General features: G+C 44.7%; 3 protein-coding genes across 6 annotated transcripts in view; all 3 read left to right on the forward strand.

The window, feature by feature from the left end:
- The window catches only part of LOC142895004 (ribonuclease inhibitor-like), a 67,281-nt gene extending 59,910 nt beyond the window's left edge, over nt 1-7,371 (forward strand). Inside the window, exon 4 of the mRNA XM_076035730.1 lies at nt 7,065-7,371. Coding sequence (XP_075891845.1) covers nt 7,065-7,353 — 289 coding nt within the window. The 3' untranslated portion in view covers nt 7,354-7,371. The remainder of the gene's footprint in view (nt 1-7,064) is intronic.
- The window catches only part of LOC142895010 (NACHT, LRR and PYD domains-containing protein 12-like), a 160,867-nt gene extending 145,285 nt beyond the window's left edge, over nt 1-15,582 (forward strand). Inside the window, exon 6 of the mRNA XM_076035736.1 lies at nt 15,413-15,582. Coding sequence (XP_075891851.1) covers nt 15,413-15,578 — 166 coding nt within the window. The 3' untranslated portion in view covers nt 15,579-15,582. The remainder of the gene's footprint in view (nt 1-15,412) is intronic.
- LOC142895063 (protein NLRC3-like) overlaps nt 2,491-17,741 on the forward strand; it is a 204,502-nt gene continuing 189,251 nt past the window's right edge. For 2 of the 4 annotated variants that reach the window (XM_076035823.1, XM_076035824.1), the window contains exons 1-3: nt 2,491-2,556; nt 3,292-3,542; nt 3,742-5,577. In XM_076035823.1, coding sequence (XP_075891938.1) covers nt 3,410-3,542; nt 3,742-5,219 — 1,611 coding nt within the window. In that variant the 5' untranslated portion in view covers nt 2,491-2,556; nt 3,292-3,409 and the 3' untranslated portion in view covers nt 5,220-5,577. Of the gene's footprint in view, nt 2,557-3,291; nt 3,543-3,741; nt 5,578-6,299; nt 6,647-17,741 lie in introns of those variants that run through there. The other 2 variants (XM_076035825.1, XM_076035826.1) reach the window with 2 other exon arrangements.

Below are 17,741 nucleotides of genomic sequence, written 5' to 3' on the forward strand. Positions count from 1 at the left end.
TCTGCCACTGTTTTCCTGCCACTGCTTCTGACACAATGTTTGCTGCCCTTGTCTTTTGATGGAGTGAGCAGCTCCTTGAGGACCAGACCATCTTCACCTCTTGCACTCCAACTGCTCCTGGGAGCCACAGCCACACTGGATGCACCCTGGCAGAGAGAGAGGGGCGTGGCTGCACTTCAGCTCAACACAGCGTCATGTGATTTCAGGGAAGTGGGAGCAGAAACACTGATCAGAGAATCTAAGAATCAGAAAATATCCCAAGAGCACCTCAAAGTCCAAGTGCTTCTCCGTCTGGCTGCATGTTGGCTGGAGGCAGCAGCAGCAGCAGCAGCAGGAGTCCTCCTCTCTGTTCACAGAGGGTCGCTCTAGGTGGACACAGGTGGCTTCTTTCACTCCTCTCTCAAACCATCTGTCTTCTGTGTCTAAAATCTGGACCTTTGAGTCTTGGAAGGAGTGGCCTTTGTCCCGGAAATACAGATGAACCGCTGACTCAACAGAGCTGTTGATGACAACACCTGCTTGATCATCAACACCTGATGTTGAAAAATCAACACCTTGCTATTGGTCGGTCCCATCAGCCTTGGCCCCGCCCACACCTTCACTGGTAATCTGATTGGATGTTGGTTCTGGGATTGGATGGAATCTTGGAAACGGGTTGAAAAGGGAAAGAAGGATTCTGAAATGGGATTAGATGATGTAATCCAATCCTAATTTTAATCTGGATCAAAGCTTCAGTTTGTGTTGTTGAAAACATTTCAGTAGGATGTGGAGAACTTTGATCCAAAAAGAACTGTATTATCCTGATCCCAACTGGGGGTGGGATTTCAAGGTGAATTTCAGGAAGGAAATGAGCAAAACTTTAACATTGGTCAAATAACCAAGGCAGGCAGCAGTCATTCAGAGTTGGAGCATTTCTATCTGGCTGTACCTCAGAGAAACAATGGAAGGCCTCAGATGACTGGAGGATTGATTTGAGAATCCACGTATTGGACGGATCAATATTTTAGTCCTGATCTGCTCAATAGTGTCATTTCCCATCATGCCCCTCTCACCAGTCAAGCCGTCCCGCTGCCAATACTGGTAAAGACACGACATATAAATTTAAATATTGAAGTTTCACATAAAGTATCCAGTTTTTAACGTAGGATTTTACTTATTTGATCATCCAACAGCATTGTTAGATGGCGAACCAATGGCTTGATACTATAAAAACGTCACTTCCGGGGTTGGCCAGCCGGAGGGAACGGTGGTGACGCAACGAGGAAATACACTGAAGGCTAGACCGTCCCCAGTGGTTACCGGGGAGGCGGGGTTTGGTCCGTCCTTCTAGGCTGGGTCCTCGAAGAATGCTTCCTTCAGACGGCGGACACTTGGACTGAAGGGTGCACACCCTGAATTGAGACACAGCACATATGTGACGGAGAGTCTGCTTCTCATCAGCAGTGAATCCATCATCTTCACTCAACAGCAGTGAATGTCTCTGATGATGCGTTCAAGGACTGAAGTGTGAGTGCTGACTTCTGCCGTCTCTTCTTCTCTCCTCACACGGAAGTGATGTGTTCACGTTGAGGGAGGATCACTTGGTCCTGAGGATGGGTTGAGGGCTCTTCCAGAGTGCAGCCAGTAGGGGGCATTAGAGGCTCGGCCTCCTTGTTGTCCTCAGGAGCTGACAGGAAGTGTCACATCCCTCAACAAGTGTCCAGTCCCATCACGTCAGGGAGAAACAGGTGCAGCTCTTCAAAGAGGAAATCACATTTTTCTCACCGTCATCATGGACTGCCAACAAGTGATGGCAACTGTAGTTCTGGAAAGAGCCGCCAGGGGGTGCCCTCGAGTCAAAACTACCTTCTACTGCAGACTTTACAGAGAAATGAACACATGCTGAAAAAATAACACATTGATTAACAGGCAGATATTTCAGACAGGTCACTCTATAATATGTCAATAAGAAACACAATGTGTTCAAATGTGGCCTTGAACCTTCAAACCTTCCTATGACGCGTCGGTCCTCGCAGCTCCCAGTTCTGCCACTGAGGGGCGCTGTTTGACCAGTTTTTGCTTGTTTGGTTTTGTTTGGAGCCACAATGCAAGCATCAGTTGTATCATACTGGGGAGTTGATCTTTCTGCCTGGCAACAAGACATTTCCAGCCAATAGAAAAACTATGTCAACATAATAATACTGCTGAAAATCAATCAATCCTCTCTCTCTCTGCCCCCCCCTCTCTCTCCCACCCACTCTGTCTTCCCCCCACCCCCCACCCCACCCAACTCTCTCTCTCTCTCTCTTACACACAGCATCATGTGACTTTCTGGAAATGTGGGAGCAGTTGAGGCGGCTGGATGGGAGGAGCCACAGTGAGCAGCAGAAACAGGAAAAGAAGCCTGAAGTGAAAGTTGTTCTGTGTCAGGCTCCATTTTGAAGCATAGCAGCAGCAGCACCACCACCACCACCAACAGCAGCAGCAGCAGCAGCAGCAGTAGCAGCAGCAGAAGTGTGACAGGTCCATGGAACTACCTGCAACCTTCAGTAATGAAGCTGGAGCCTCTGGAAGACAGTGAGAACACTAATGTCCTTGTTTCTCAGTGTAATTCTAGTTTGATTTGACAGTGATAAATTCCTCAGAAGGTGAAAAGGTGTCAGATGTTGTGGTCAGTGGTCAAGAGAAGAGAATCTTTGACATGGTCACATTCATCATGTTGAAATGCAGCAAAGCCTTTCTGAGACTGAACTTTATGCAGTGGCAGGAATGTTTGATGCTCTGTCATAAAGTGCAGCTCAACTCCACTGAGATGAATTTCAATCCAAAGTTCAGTGCAATGTGACTCCACTGTCTCTGTCTGCTGAGAAACAAAGGGCCAGTTCCACAGAGCCACTGCTCAACCAGAGCCCACCAGGTGTCAACCACACCAGATAGAAAATATACATTTGATAGATGAATATGTCATTTAATAATATATTAGATGATGTGACAAGACCAGCCTAGAAAACAGCTACAAATCCATGACGGGCGCAACGTGGTGGCTAAAAGACGGCGTCATTAACGGCTGCGCTCCATTCTTTGTGGGTCAAATTCTTTGATTGTGAAGCTGCATGAAGGGATTGAATTTAGAAACGAGAGCAAAAGACAAGAAGTGATTTGTGAAGAGCCCACTAGGAGGCCAGCAGGCTGTCAGTTAGTGTTGATGGAGACAATGATTCCATCCAACTAATGATGGAGTCAGAAAAACAGCTGACAAGTGATGGACACCAACAACTGATCCACTCACTCAAAGCCAAAGTGTCTCCACAGGAAGACGGAGGGGAGTCCTGGTGGTGAGAAGCAGCAGCTGAAGGAGCTTCTACAGCGGCAGCAGCAGCAGCAGCAGCAGCAGCAGCAACAGCAGTAGCAGCAGCAGCAGCAGGCCAGGATGAGCTGGACGTCCTCGTTATACAGAAGGTTCATTGGCTCATTCTGGGACCGGTCTGCTCCATCAGGTGAGTCCTCGTGTCTTCAGTGTGGAGCAGCACTGCAACCTGCCAGTCACAGCCAGATTGATCACAGTAAGACTGTCCACCGGCACCTCCTTCACTTCTCCCTCTGAGATCACGTGAGGACCTCCAGTGAGAAGATTCACTGAGGGACGTTGAGAGCAAACAGTCACACAGCAGCTTCACCACAGAAGCTGAAAAGTTGTGGAGAGAAAATGATGCTCACACTGTCACACTGATGTTTTCTTCTCCGACCTTTTCTCTGCTCCAGAGGCTGATGATGGTCTGCAGGAGCTTCTACAGCAGCAGAAGATCAGTCTGGAGAGGAGATGTGAACGTGCGACTGAAGGTGTAGAAGCAGGAAGTCAAACCCTCCTCAACAGCATCTACACTGACCTCTACATCACTGAGGGACTGAGTGAGGAGGTCAACAGAGAGCATGAGGTCAGGCAGCTGGAGACCAACAAGACCAAGAAGACCACAGAGACCAAGAAGACCACAGAGACCATGGAGACCAAGAAGACCAAGAAGAGCCTCCACGACCGTCCAATCAGGTGCAGCCAGATCTTTGAAGCCTCACCTGAGCAGCAGGGACTCAGAGTCAGAGTGGTGCTGACCAACGGCGTCGCTGGGGTTGGAAAAACCTTCTCAGTGCAGAAGTTCACTCTGGACTGGGCCCAGGGCCTGGAGAACCAGGACCTTCATCTGGTGCTTCCTCTCTCATTCAGGGAGCTCAACTTGGTCAAAGAGCAGCACTACAGTCTTCTGGAGCTTCTCCATGTTTTCCATCCAACGTTAGAGAAGCTCACAGCAGAGCAGCTGCATGTCTGCAAACTTCTCTTCATCTTGGACGGCCTGGATGAAAGCAGACTGGCTCTGGACTTTGAGAAGAACCAGGTGGTGACTGACGTCACTCAGAAGAAGTCAGTCAGCGTCCTGCTAACAAACCTGATCAGAGGACATCTGCTTCCCTCGGCTCTGCTGTGGATAACCTCCAGACCTGCAGCAGCCAATCAGATCCCTCCGTCATGTGTGGACAGGCTGACAGAAGTACGAGGCTTCACCGATGACCAGAAGGAGGAGTATTTCAGGAGGAGGTTCAGAGATAGAGGAGATGTGTCCAGCAGGATCATTTCCCACATCAAGGCCTCCAGGAGCCTCCACATCATGTGTGAGATCCCGGTCTTCTGCTGGATCACTGCCACAGTTCTGGAGAGCATGTTGAGCTCAGAGCAGAGAGGAGAGCTACCCAAGACCCTGACTGACATGTACTCACACTTCCTGCTGGTCCAGACCAAGAGGAAGCAGCACAAGTATGGAGGAGGTCCACAGGAGCTGACGGAGGCTGACAGGGAGCTTCTTCTGAAGCTGGGCCAGCTGGCATTTGAACATCTGGAGAGTGGAAACATCATGTTCTACAGTGAAGACCTGGAGAAGTGTGGTCTCAGTGTGACTGACGCCTCTGTGTACTCAGGAGTTTGTACAGAGATCTTCAGAAGAGAGAGTGTGATCTTCCACAAAACTGTCTACTGCTTCGTTCATCTGAGCATCCAGGAGTTTCTGGCTGCAGTCTTCAGCTTCCACTGTCACACCAACTGGAAGAGGACAGAAGATGGTCACTCTGGAGAATCCCTGGATGAGTTCCTTCAGAAGATGATGAAGAAATCCTGCAGAGTCCAAACGGTCACCTGGACTTGTTTGTTCGCTTTCTCCATGGACTCAGTCTGGAATCCAACCATAGACTCTTAGGAGGCCTGCTGGGTCTCACTGACAATCATCCAGGAACCTTACAGAAGGTCATCAACAACCTGAAGAAGATGAACACTGGTGATGTTTTTCCTGACATAAGCATCAACATCTTCCACTGTCTGCTGGAGGTGAAGGATCAGTCAGTGCATCAGGAGGTCCAAGAGTTCCTGCAGTCAGAGAACAGATCAGAGAAGGGACTCTCAGCCATCCAGTGTTCAGCTCTGGCCTACATGCTGCAGATGTCAGAGGAGGTTATGGAGGAGTTGGACCCCAGCAAGTACAACACAACCTGGGAGGGAAGATTGAGACTGATTCCAGCTGTGAGGAACTGCAGGAAGGCTGTGATACGTTTAGTAAGGTATGTAAACACTGTGTGTGTGTGTGTGTGTGTGTGTGTGTATGTGTGTTGAATTGTGAGTCAATGATGAAGAATAATGTCAAGCATATTTTCTTGAGTTGCACTTCTCTTTTTTTCCTTTTTGATTTTGTCTGACTAATTATTCCAGCTAATCTTATGGACTGTATAGGAGAGGCAAGAATCAGCTTGGGCTTCAGCCTGCTGCTTTTTCCTTCACACAGTTGTTATGTTTTTGTTGTTGTGAGTCTTTATAATGTGCACATTTGTTTGGGAAGCTTCTTTTTCATTGTTGTCAGTTGATTGCACAAGATTGATTGAATTTACACTGTCAACCAAAATCAACTCTTCAATCATTCATGATGAAGATGATGGTGATGGTGGTGATGATGATGTTGATGATGATGATGATGAGATGATGATGGAGGTGATGATGATGTTGATGTTGATGATGATGATGATGATGATGATGATGATGATGATAAGGATGATGGAGGTGGTGATGATGGTGGTGATGATGATGATGGTGATGAAGATGATGATGGTGATAATGATGAAGATGATGATGATGGTGGTGGTGATGATGATGATGATGATGATGAAGATGATGGTGATGAAGATTATGATGATGGTGATGATGATTATGGTGGTGATGATGATGGTAATGATGATAATGATGATGATGATGGAAGCAGCAACTTCTCATTCTGCTCTCCTTCATTCAGTGTTCAACTCTCAGATCTTCACTGTGCAGTGGTGTCTTCAGCTCTGCAGTCCAGCCCCTCCCACCTCACACTGCTGGACCTGAGCTGGACAATCCTGAAGGATCCTGGAGTGAAGCTGCTCTGTGCTGGACTGCAGAGTCCAAACTGCAGACTGGAAGTTCTCAGGTCAGTTCCTGCTTTCTACTGGTGGACAGTGTGTGTCAGCAGATGACAACTGGTGTGTAACGCTGCTCAGTGTGAAGACTTTGAAGCAGATATTAAAGACTCATCTAGACAAAGTGGATGTTGTTGATATTTTCATGTCAACAATCTGCAGCCAGAAAAGACTTTGGATGGTGGAAGAAAGTGTGGAAAATGTCTCCAGTCACTTGAGAGCTCAATGGAAGTTGTTGATTGGTGATGAAGGTCACATGACTGAGCAGAAGATCCTGTGAAGAAACATTAGAGGCAGATTAATAGTGCAGCAGTATTTCTTCATCTTGTCCTTTGAATGCGTTTGACTTGTAACGAGACTCTGATGACTGAAAACAGCCACAAGCACACAAAGGACTCACTGATTATTTTCCATCTTCACTGCTGATTGGCTGCACACTGACTGACACACTGCTGTTGTTATTGTGTTGACAACACACTGGCACAATGACTCCTTTGAGGGAATGACTCAGTGATCCCAACAGCCGCACATCTGGATCATCAACAGGGAGGAATGACTCTGAATATGACATTTGCACCATGGAAGGAATCAAATATTCATTCTTTATTCAGGTTGGAGAGCTGCAGGTTGTCAGAGCTCAGCTGTGATTGGCTGCTCTCAGCTCTGAAGTCCAACCCCTCCCACCTCAGACACCTGGACCTGAGTCAGAACCAGCTCCAGGATTCAACAGTGAAGGAGCTGAGTGGTTTTCTGCAGAGTCCAGACTGTAAACTGGAGACTCTGAGGTCAGTTCACCCTCTTCACTCTACAACTTCTATCACTCTTGTTATTGTTGTCATGATTTTCACTTCACTGCTGTTGGAAATTCAATTTGAAGTCACTGGTTTGTGTTTGAAATGAGTGAAACTGGGTTTAAAGGTCCAGTGTGTAAAATACTGCAATCTAATGGTCAGATTTCAGATTGCAGCGCTCACTCACTCACCCTCTCTCCCTCCCTGTCTGTTTCTGTCGTGTCAGATTCTGAAGTCCACATTTCACTTTGATGTTCAGAGTGATGACACCCTGGAAAAACTCTCCATCATTATAAACTCTCCATCATTTATTCTACATTCAGGTTGGAGAGCTGCAGGTTGTCAGAGCTCAGCTGTGATTGGCTGCTCTCAGCTCTGAAGTCCAACCCCTCCCACCTCAGACACCTGGACCTGAGTCTCAACCAGCTGCAGGATTCAGGAGTGAAGGTGCTGAGTGGTTTTCTGCAGAGTCCAGACTGTAAACTGGAGACTCTGAGGTCAGTTCACCCTCTTCACTCTACAACTTCTATCACTCTTGTTATTGTTGTCATGATTTTCACTTGACTGGGCCCTGTTGCAGGAAACTAGGATGAAGGATTAAGCCGGGATATCTTGGTTATCCTGGATTAATTGATGTTTGATGTGGTTGCACAACAGTGGGATAGGTGGAAGTGAGATATGTTCTGCTAGAAGTTACCGTGGAGATTTATTGTGTGGAGTGAGCTGCTCCAGACCAGGCTGAGTTCCAGGATCTATTTCATCCTTGTCTCAGTCAACAGTCACCACCAGTGGAAGGCAGTGCTTCTTCCACTCAACACTGCACATTGTTATCACATTCACCTCCAGCCACTGTCATTATTTCAAGCTTTGGAATCATTTCATTTCAATCATGATAAAGACATGAGTTGAGATCATATTGCAATCATTGGATAATTTCTAACATGACTTCTACTTTGCCATGCATCCTATATAAAAATACACATCCCATAGAAAGATGAAGACACATCAAAGAGTAACATGAGCTTGTTTTTGTGACAGTGGACGGTCCTGTCACTATGCCTCCAATTGATCATGCGCCCTGGCTGCTTGGCCAAGGGAAGATCCCTTTGGCTGAATGCTTGGTGCGCATGACTATGACCTGGGAGTCTGGGCTTCCAAGCTCGCGAGCTTTGAAAGTTTGAGAGTCTGGAGACTCATGGAGATGGCAGCTCGATAGAACGGCTCCCGAAAGAACCGAAGAAATCACAGACCTACCCCCATCCAGTTGAGTAATATAATTTCCACATACCACGGTAAACGTACAGAGGGGGTAAGACGACAAACGAAGCCCCTGCTTCTATATAAAAATCGGCAAGAGAAAGGAAGTAGTTATAGCTAACTCCGTGAAGCCACGGGCTAACGAAGAAGCGAGGACGAGATGGCTAGCTTAGAAGTGTTACTAGAAGAACTGAGAGGTTTCCATCAGGAAAACAACAAACAACTGAAGTCTATCAAGCAGGAAATTAATAAAACGAATGCAAGAATCAGCGAAGTGGAGGAGCGGGTGGAGAAAAATGAAGAGAGGACTCTAAACATGGAGGAAGTGTTAACCGGGCTGCTAAAGTTACACGTGAAGCTGGAAGAAAAGCTAACGGACCTGGACAGTCGATCTCGTCGGGAAAATGTCAGGATCTACGGTGTTCCGGAGGGGTCCGAGAAGGACTCGGAGTCGATGACTACATTTGTGGAGACCTTACTGAAAGAGGGGCTCGGTCTGGTCGAGAACGCGGCAGACGTGCGGATAGAAAGAGCACATCGGGTGCTGGGACCGCAACCCCCGAAGAATGTATCACCACGTTCAATACTTGTGAGGTTTTCGAGCTTCAAAATGAAAGAGTCTGTACTGCGCAAGGCTTGGCAACAAAAGGGACTCTTTTGGCGTGAAAAGCGAATAAATCTCGACCACGACTACCCACCAGCCATTCTCAGAAAACGACAAGAGTATACGGAGGTTCGTAGGGCTCTGAAGGAGAACGGGGTCTCGTTCCAGACCCTTTTTCCGGCGAGATTGCGAGTGAGATATGAAGAAGGGCCCAGAACCTACGACAACATAGAGGAGGCTACGGAGGACATGGTCAAAAGAGGTTACAAAGTGAAAGTCATCAGTTCACCTGATTCCCTGAAGGAGCAGATCGAGCGGCTGACCTGGACTAGGACAGGAGGGAGAAGAGAGAAAGGCGCCTCCAACTCTTCAAGAGAAGTCAACTACAAAGAGAGGCTCCGGGCATTTAGGAGAACATCACCACCAGCTCCTTGAGAACTGAAGGATACCACGTTTTTCCTCTTGAGGTACACTTCTCAGATAGAAATTTCTACATAGGCTAAGTTAAAGATGATAGTTTCACAAAAAGGTTTGTCAGGGTCCATCCGGAACTGTGCTGCTGCCACCTGAAGGGCCCTCACCAATAGATTTGGGAGGACATTCCCTTCCGGGCTGTCACCAAGAAGCTCAACAGGGTCTAGGTTATGGACCCCTGTTTGGAAGCCAAGCTTGTTTTGTTTTGTTTTTTGTTTTTTTGTTTTTTCATTGTGCAGTGAGTATGTATGTTCTTGCTTTATCTGTTCATGTTCTTTTAGTTCTAGTGGGCTTGAGGGGGCTCTCCAATGTGATTGGTGAAATGGAAGACATCACTTAAATGGAAAGAAAACAACTGAAGGTGGTTTCATTCAATATAAATGGTATGCATAATCCGATAAAAAGATGGAAGATTTTATCTAAATTAAAGAAAGAAAAGGTCCAAATAGCTTTTCTGCAGGAAACCCACCTAGACGATTCCGAACATGCCAAGTTGAATAAGATGGGATATAAATATGTGTATTTTTCTTCCCATGCTTCGGGGAGGCGAAGAGGGGTGGCAACTTTAATATCAAGTACCCTGCACTATGAACATATTGCAGAACATAAAGACAAGGAAGGCAGATTTGTTTTGACTACAGGGAAAATTGATGGCGTCCTGATAACACTTATTAATGTTTATGCTCCACCTGGTAGCGACTGGACCTTCTATAGACACATATTTGAAATGACAGTAACAAAAAGTCAAGGGGTATTGATATATGCCGGGGACTTTAATGTTAGATTAAACCCGAATTTGGATTTGTCTAATGGAAAATCTAATACACAAACTATCAGTAAAAGAATCAGAAACATGTTAGAAGAAACTGGATTGGTGGATGTATGGAGAGTTAAAAATCCATGTCGTCGGGATTACATGCATTACTCCCCTCCATACAAAGTATACTCACGCATAGATTATTTTTTCATGCTCAAAGATGATATTCATAGGAAAGAAAAATGTGAAATCGGCCAGAGCCCTAACTCGGACCACAGTCCAATTTATATGTCTTTTTTTCTGACTAAGAAAAACAGATTCACTCTCTGGAGGTTTAACACAAACTTGCTGAAAAATAAAATTATTAAAAATAATTTGAAAGATGAAATTAAAAGATACTTGGATGAAAACGACAATGAAGAGGTGGGGCCAATTATACTCTGGGACGCGTTAAAGTCGTTGATCAGGGGTAAAATAATAGCGATCTCCTCAAACGAAAAGAAAATGAGATTACAAAAACAATACAAACTGGAGGAGGAGTTAAGGAAACTCCAACAGGAGCATTCTAAAACCTTCCGGGAGGTAACAAATATTAAAATCAAGGAAGTGAAAAGAGAATTGGATGAGTTAAACACACTAGAGATACAAAAGAAACTTCTCCTTACAAGACAAAAATATTATGAAGGGGGGGAGAAATCGCTCAAGCTCTTAGCATTTAAATTACGAAAACAACAGTCAGATAGAACTATTTATAAAATACGAAACACAAATACAAATGGTGTTGAGACAGGACTGGGAAATATTCATAAATGTTTTAAAAACTTTTATCAGACCTTATATTCCCAACCCAAATTAAACAACGATCATCAGATAGACATCTTTCTTTCCCACCTGACTCTCCCTACAGTCACGAGTGAACAAAATAAAAAATTAATATCGGAGATAACCGACGAAGAACTACGAGCAGTTATTGGAAAGTTAAAAGGAGGAAAATCCCCAGGAATGGATGGTTTTACCTCCGAGTGGTATAAAGAAATGCAAGATCAGTTAATCCCTACTTTATTGAGAGCGTTTAACTGCGTTTTGAAAGAGAAAATAATCCCTCCTTCATGGAGAGACGCAATAATATCAGTAATTCCTAAGGAGGGGAAGGATAAATTGGATTGTGGTAACTACCGTCCAGTGAGTGTGTTAAATATTGATTATAAATTATTTACTGCCATATTTTCACAGAGGCTTGAAAAGATTTTACCCGACATAATACATAAGGACCAGACGGGTTTTATCAAACACAGAATGTCTCAGGACAACATCAGAAAAACATTTCACATCTTGAATCACGTAGAACAAAACAAAATAGAAAATATTGGCGGCATTGTACGAGAAACCATCAGCTAAGATAAAAATTAACGGAGATCTATCGGAATCATTTATTTTGGAAAGAGGTACGAGGCAGGGGTGTTGTATTTCACCTCTCCTCTTCGCCCTTTTTATAGAGCCTTTGAGCCAATGGATAAGGCAGAGGCCTGACATAACAGGAGTTGCGATGGCCTCTGGTGAACAAAAGCTATCCCTGTTCGCTGATGATTTAATACTAACTATAACAAATCCAACTAAAACTATACCCATATTAATGGAGATGATTGCGGAATATGGTTCATTGTCGGGTTACAAGATTAATATCAACAAGACTCAGGTTTTAACACTGAATTATGTCCCTCCAAACAAAATTAAGAGTTTGTATAGATGGAATTGGGAGGCGGATTCCATAAAATATTTGGGGGGTTTTCTAACAAAATAATTTTCCAGGACTTTCGATGCCAACTATGGCCCCCTAACATCAAGACTAAAAATAGACATACAGAGATGGAATGTGATCCCTTTTTTCAATTTACACTCCAGAGTTGAGTCAGTCCACGCTTGTTATATCTATTTCAGTGCTTACCTATCTTGATTCCGGAGAAACAATTTACAGAATGGGACAGATTAATATCACAATATATCTGGCAAGGGAAAAAGGCCAGCATAAGGTACAGAACACTGCAGTTGAAGAAAGAGAAAGGGGGGTTGGGTCTTCCCAACCTACAGGAATATTATCTTGCAGCTCAACTGAAACCATTAATCTATCTATGCTGTCCACAATACAATGCAGGATGGAAAGACATAGAGAGTTCCTCAGTGGAAGGTGTACCTCTCTTATCGATGTTGATGGACAAAGAACTGCAAGATGATTTGATGATACCGCATGACTCGATGTTATACACAATGCTAAACTCTTGGAGAAGAATAGTGAAAATTTGCCATTTAGGTAACCAGATCAAAATGTTCAAGTGGTGCGCTTTTGACTCGGCTTTTAAACCAAACAAGAATGACGGGAGATTCAAGGGATGGATCTCAAAAGGATTAACCACCTATTATACATTTATCAAGAGGGGGGTGTTTCAGAGTTTTGAAGAACTTCAAAGGTCAAATGGGTTGGAGAAGGATGACTTCTTCAGATATCTGCAGGTTAGGTCTTACTATAATCATAATCTACAAGAAACTTGGGAAACAGCTGGACCAGGATTCTTAGAAGTGCTTTTGTCATTGTTGAAATCAGGTTCCTGTACTAAAGTTGTCTCCAAGTTATACAATGGTATTCAGCTGTTCAAACAAGTTGACACAGACTACATAAGGAATAAATGGCAAAAAGAAGGAAATTTAATTATTTCAGTTGAAAGCTGGGAAAAGATTCACAAATTTCAATGGACGACCTCAAGCTCCAATTCATGGAGGGAATTCTGTTGGAAGAACATTGTTCGGTTTTTTGTAACCCCTGCCCAGAAAAAACATCACAGCAACAGTGCTACCTGCTGGAGACAATGTAAGACAGACAAGGCAAATCATTACCATATCTTCTGGGGTTGTCCGGTGATCAAACCATTCTGGGATCAACTGTGCATGCACTTAAATAACATTTTTGTTGAGAAAATTCCTTGTAAATGTGAAGTCCTGTACTTAGGAGACATCTCATGGGATAACTGGAATTTGTCAGATAAAAAACTCATGGCAATGCTTCTGGCAGCAAGCAAAAAAACTATCACGAGAAAATGGTTGAGGACTGAAGCACCTACAATTGATGAATGGATTGATATTGTTCAGAATATTTACATTCTAGAGAAATTGTCATTCTGTCTTAAAGGTCAAAGAGACTCCTTTTTCAGGATATGGACAAAATGGACGGAATATATAAAAGCTGTAATTTCTGTAAACTGAATTTGACTGCTCTGTAAAATCATTGTCATGATACACACTGCTAGACTGGTTCATGAGATGATACACATTTTACTGTGTTTTTTTTTTCTTTCTTTCTTTTTTATGTTAAAAGGAATGGAGTATTATTAGCCCCGTCCCAGGCGCAAATCCTCATGGAGGCTTATGAGGAGGTCAAAGATGGCCAATCCATTAATCCCAGCTCCATAACCGGGGTCTATGGAAGGAAGCCGCGTGCATGGCGCACTGATCCAGGATAGCTTTCACCTGGCTTGATGAATCCGTGTCTTCTCATCCTGGATGGCTTTTAGTGCGACCCATGAAGCCTGGACACACGTGTTGTGGATTGGTTGAACGCTGAAGGCTTAGTGACTCATCTTGGATGACGCAATCCTACTTTGGTGCAAGGGGGCCCAGACAGCAACATCATCAAGAGCCAGTAATGGACTCCACAGTGCAGCACTCGTTCGCTCACCCTCCCTCTCCCATTTTATTCTGTAGTGTCAGATTCTGAAGTCGACATTTCACTTTGATTTTCAGAGTGATGACACCCTGGAAAAACTCTCCATCATTATAAACTCTCCATCATTTATTCTACATTCAGGCTGGAGAGGTGCAGGTTGTCAGAGCTCAGCTGTGATTGGCTGCTCTCAGCTCTGAAGTCCAACCCCTCCCACCTCAGACACCTGGACCTGAGTCTCAACCAGCTGCAGGATTCAGGAGTGAAGGAGCTGAGTGTTTTTCTGCAGAGTCCAGACTGTAAACTGGAGACTCTGAGGTCAGTTCACCCTCTTCACTCTACAACTTCTATCACTCTTGTTATTGTTGTCATGATTTTCACTGCTGTTGGAAATTCAATTTCCAGCCACTGGTTTGTGTTTGAAATGAGTGAAACTGGGTTTGAAGGTCCAGTATGTAAAATCCTGCCATCTAGTGCCATCAGATTGCAGTGCTTACTTGCTGACGCTCCCTCTCCCCTTCTTGCCAGTGAACTACGGTAGCCTTCCAGCATCATAAAGGATGTGGTTGACAGCAAAGGTGTCTAGTTCTCTGTATAATGATAAAGTTCCATCAACACAAATATTACAACCATCTATTAGCATCACAATCAGTCATAGTCACAGCAGACAGTCCAGTGCTAGCATGATTTTCAGCTAGCGCTAGCATTAGCCACCTGTATGAGCACTTAGATACTGTAGATAGATCCAGCTGGTCTCAGCAGAAGGTCAAGGGTCAATGCAGGTTCTATCATCTCAGTCAGTTCAGTATTGATGAGCAAGATGCAGAAAAGATTCCACTGCATTTCAGTCACTTAATAACCATTTGTTCTCAGCATTTGCTTTATTAGAGGATTCCAGCCTCCAACCATCAATATGAAACTGTCTCTCAAACTCATCTTCCCAACCAGCCGCCTACAAACATGGCGGTGCAAGATGGCCACGACCTTTGACCTTCTGTCTGTTTCTTGAAAGAAGCATTCTAATGGCAGGAAAAGCAGAGGACTTTTATTTTCTACTAATCAAAGACTTCAAACTATATTGACGGTTGTATATGAAGCTTTCAGCAATAAATCTGCACTGATTTTACACACTGAACCTTTGAGGCAAAATGAATCAATGAATTCCAACATTGTTAACAGCTGATCAGTGGTCACATGACTAAACAGGTTGATATAAAATATTTTATTGTGGTGATTCATTATTTCAGTATTATTGTTGTGCTTCTGATTGGTTTAATGGACATTACAGTGTTATAGACATTCATATTTTTAATTTGAGATAGTGATGAAAACTCCACTCACTCCATCATTTATTCTCTATTCAGGTTGGAGTTGTGCAGTTTGTCAGAGCTCAGCTGTGATTGGCTGCTCTCAGCTCTGAAGTCCAACCCCTCCCACCTCAGACTCCTGGACCTGAGTTGGAACCAGCTGCAGGATTCAGGAGTGAAGGTGCTGAGTGGTTTTCTGCAGAGTCCAGACTGTAAACTGTAAACTCTGAGGTCAGTAGTGGTTTGGAACCAGTGGATGATGGTTTCAGCACCAAACACACTTCATCACACATGTTGAATAAACATTGAACTGAAGGTTGATTCATATCAAAATGACATCCAGAAATATGAAAACTTAATTCTGTTCATCAGTGGTCATGTGACCAAACATCATTTCAACACACATTAGTTTTGGACTGAGGATTTAATTTCAAGGTGACATTTTCTGTAGTGTCAGATTCTGAAGTCGACATTTCACTTTGATTTTCAGAGTGATGACACCCTGGAAAAACTCTCCATCATTATAAACTCTCCATCATTTATGCTCTATTCAGGTTGATTGACTGCAGTTTGTCAGAGGTCAGTTGTGATTGGCTGCTCTCAGCTCTGAAGTCCAACCCCTCCCACCTCAGAGAGCTGGACCTGAGGTTGAACAACCTGAAGGCTTCATCAGTGAAGCCACTGATGGATCTTGTCCACAGCAGAGACTATCAACTGCAGACTGTGAGGTCAGTACTGGTTTGGAACCATTGGATGATGGTTCCAGCACCAAAGCCAGTTGATCCCACAGCAGAGGTCCAGTGTTCCCAGTCACAGTGTGAGAGGAGGATGGTGACGTCCATCTGCTCCTCATTCATCCAACATCTGCTGCCAAACTGCTTCTTCTCTCAGTTCACCACTCAATTATTGATCAGTTCATCTTCATCAGGCCTCAGTATCAGTCCAACACTCCATGGTCACATGACCTTCTGATGTTCCACACTTGACATGTGACTGAGAGTCTGCTTCTTCTCACCAGTCACTCCATCATCTCCATCAACATTCAACGTCTGTGTGATGATGCGTTCAAGGACCGTGAGTCCTGACTCCTGCTGTCTCTTCTTCTCTCTGCAGGTGGGAGAGGTATTGAGGGAGGATGAGGAGGAGAGTGAAGAGGAGAGCTCCATCTAGTGGTGGCTGACAGAACTGCGTGTCACGATCTTTGACCCCAGTGGAGCCTGGTGGCTGGCGGACTGCTTCTCCCTACACGCTGCTGTGGTTACTGGGAGAGACGTCCCAGAAGCCATTGGTGGACCTTGCAGTGCCACATATGGACTCTTGGATTGTTCTTGGCCTTCCAGTGAAGCACTGCGTGAGCACTGGAGGTCAACCATGACTGATAGAGGTCAAAGGTCAGAGGTTTGACCAATTACAAAGACCATAATTAATTAGATTATTTTCTTTAATGGAGTCCCAGCACTAATAAATATATATTTGTATGCGTACCCATATAAGTCCATCAATGTTTAATGCACCTTTTTTCTTGAGCAGTATCTTTAAATCTCCACCTGCTTGTGTTTGCATGTTCAGGTAGATTAATGTGTATGTAGATCTATGTTAGTAGCTTCAATGTGCTGTGAAATGTGGCATCTTCACCAACACTTGTATCATTTGACTCAGGTGTCTCAGTGTTTGCAGAGTCATTGCAATAAAGCGCTCAACACCCTGGTGGTTCTGGATTGTTCTCGGGGGTTCTAAGAGCTAAACACCCTGGTGGTTCTGGATTGTTCTAGGGGGTTCTAAGAGCTAAACACCCTGGTGGTTCTGGGTGGTTCTGGATGGTTCTAGGGGCTTCTAGGGTGTTCTAAGAGCTAAACACCCTGGCGGTTCTGGATGGTTCTAGGAGGTTCTAGGGGGTTCTAAGAGCTAAACACCCTGGTGGTTCTGGGTGGTTCTAGTACAGACATGGGCAAACCCCGTCCTAATAGAGTTGCCGTATGTGACGTCATTGGCAGTCGCCTCTGTCGGGAGGGACCAGGTCTCTGCGCTGGACTGGGAAGCCTTGGGGTCCCACTGGAGGAGCTGGAGGAGGTGACTGGGTCCAGGGAAGTCTGGGGGTCTCTGCTGAGGCTGCTGCCCGCGAGACCTGACTCCGGATATGGCAGTAGAAGATGGATGGATGGATGGATGGATGGATGGATGGATGGATGGATGGATGGATGCCAGGTGATAGAACATTTCATAAAAACAGACTCTGCATTATAACTTCTATTACACTCTAAATAACTCACTCCAATATAACTGCACTCGTCCTTCTCTCACATTACATTGGATCACAATGACCAAACAACACAACAAAGACAATGATCCAACTGTACTGCCACGTCCAGACTCAGTGTAGGTCTGT

This window comes from Nelusetta ayraudi, unplaced genomic scaffold (genome assembly GCF_046127955.1).
Source record: "Nelusetta ayraudi isolate G7.1 ecotype Tasmania unplaced genomic scaffold, CSIRO-AGI_Nayr_v1 ptg000048l, whole genome shotgun sequence".
Lineage (NCBI taxonomy): Eukaryota > Metazoa > Chordata > Actinopteri > Tetraodontiformes > Monacanthidae > Nelusetta > Nelusetta ayraudi.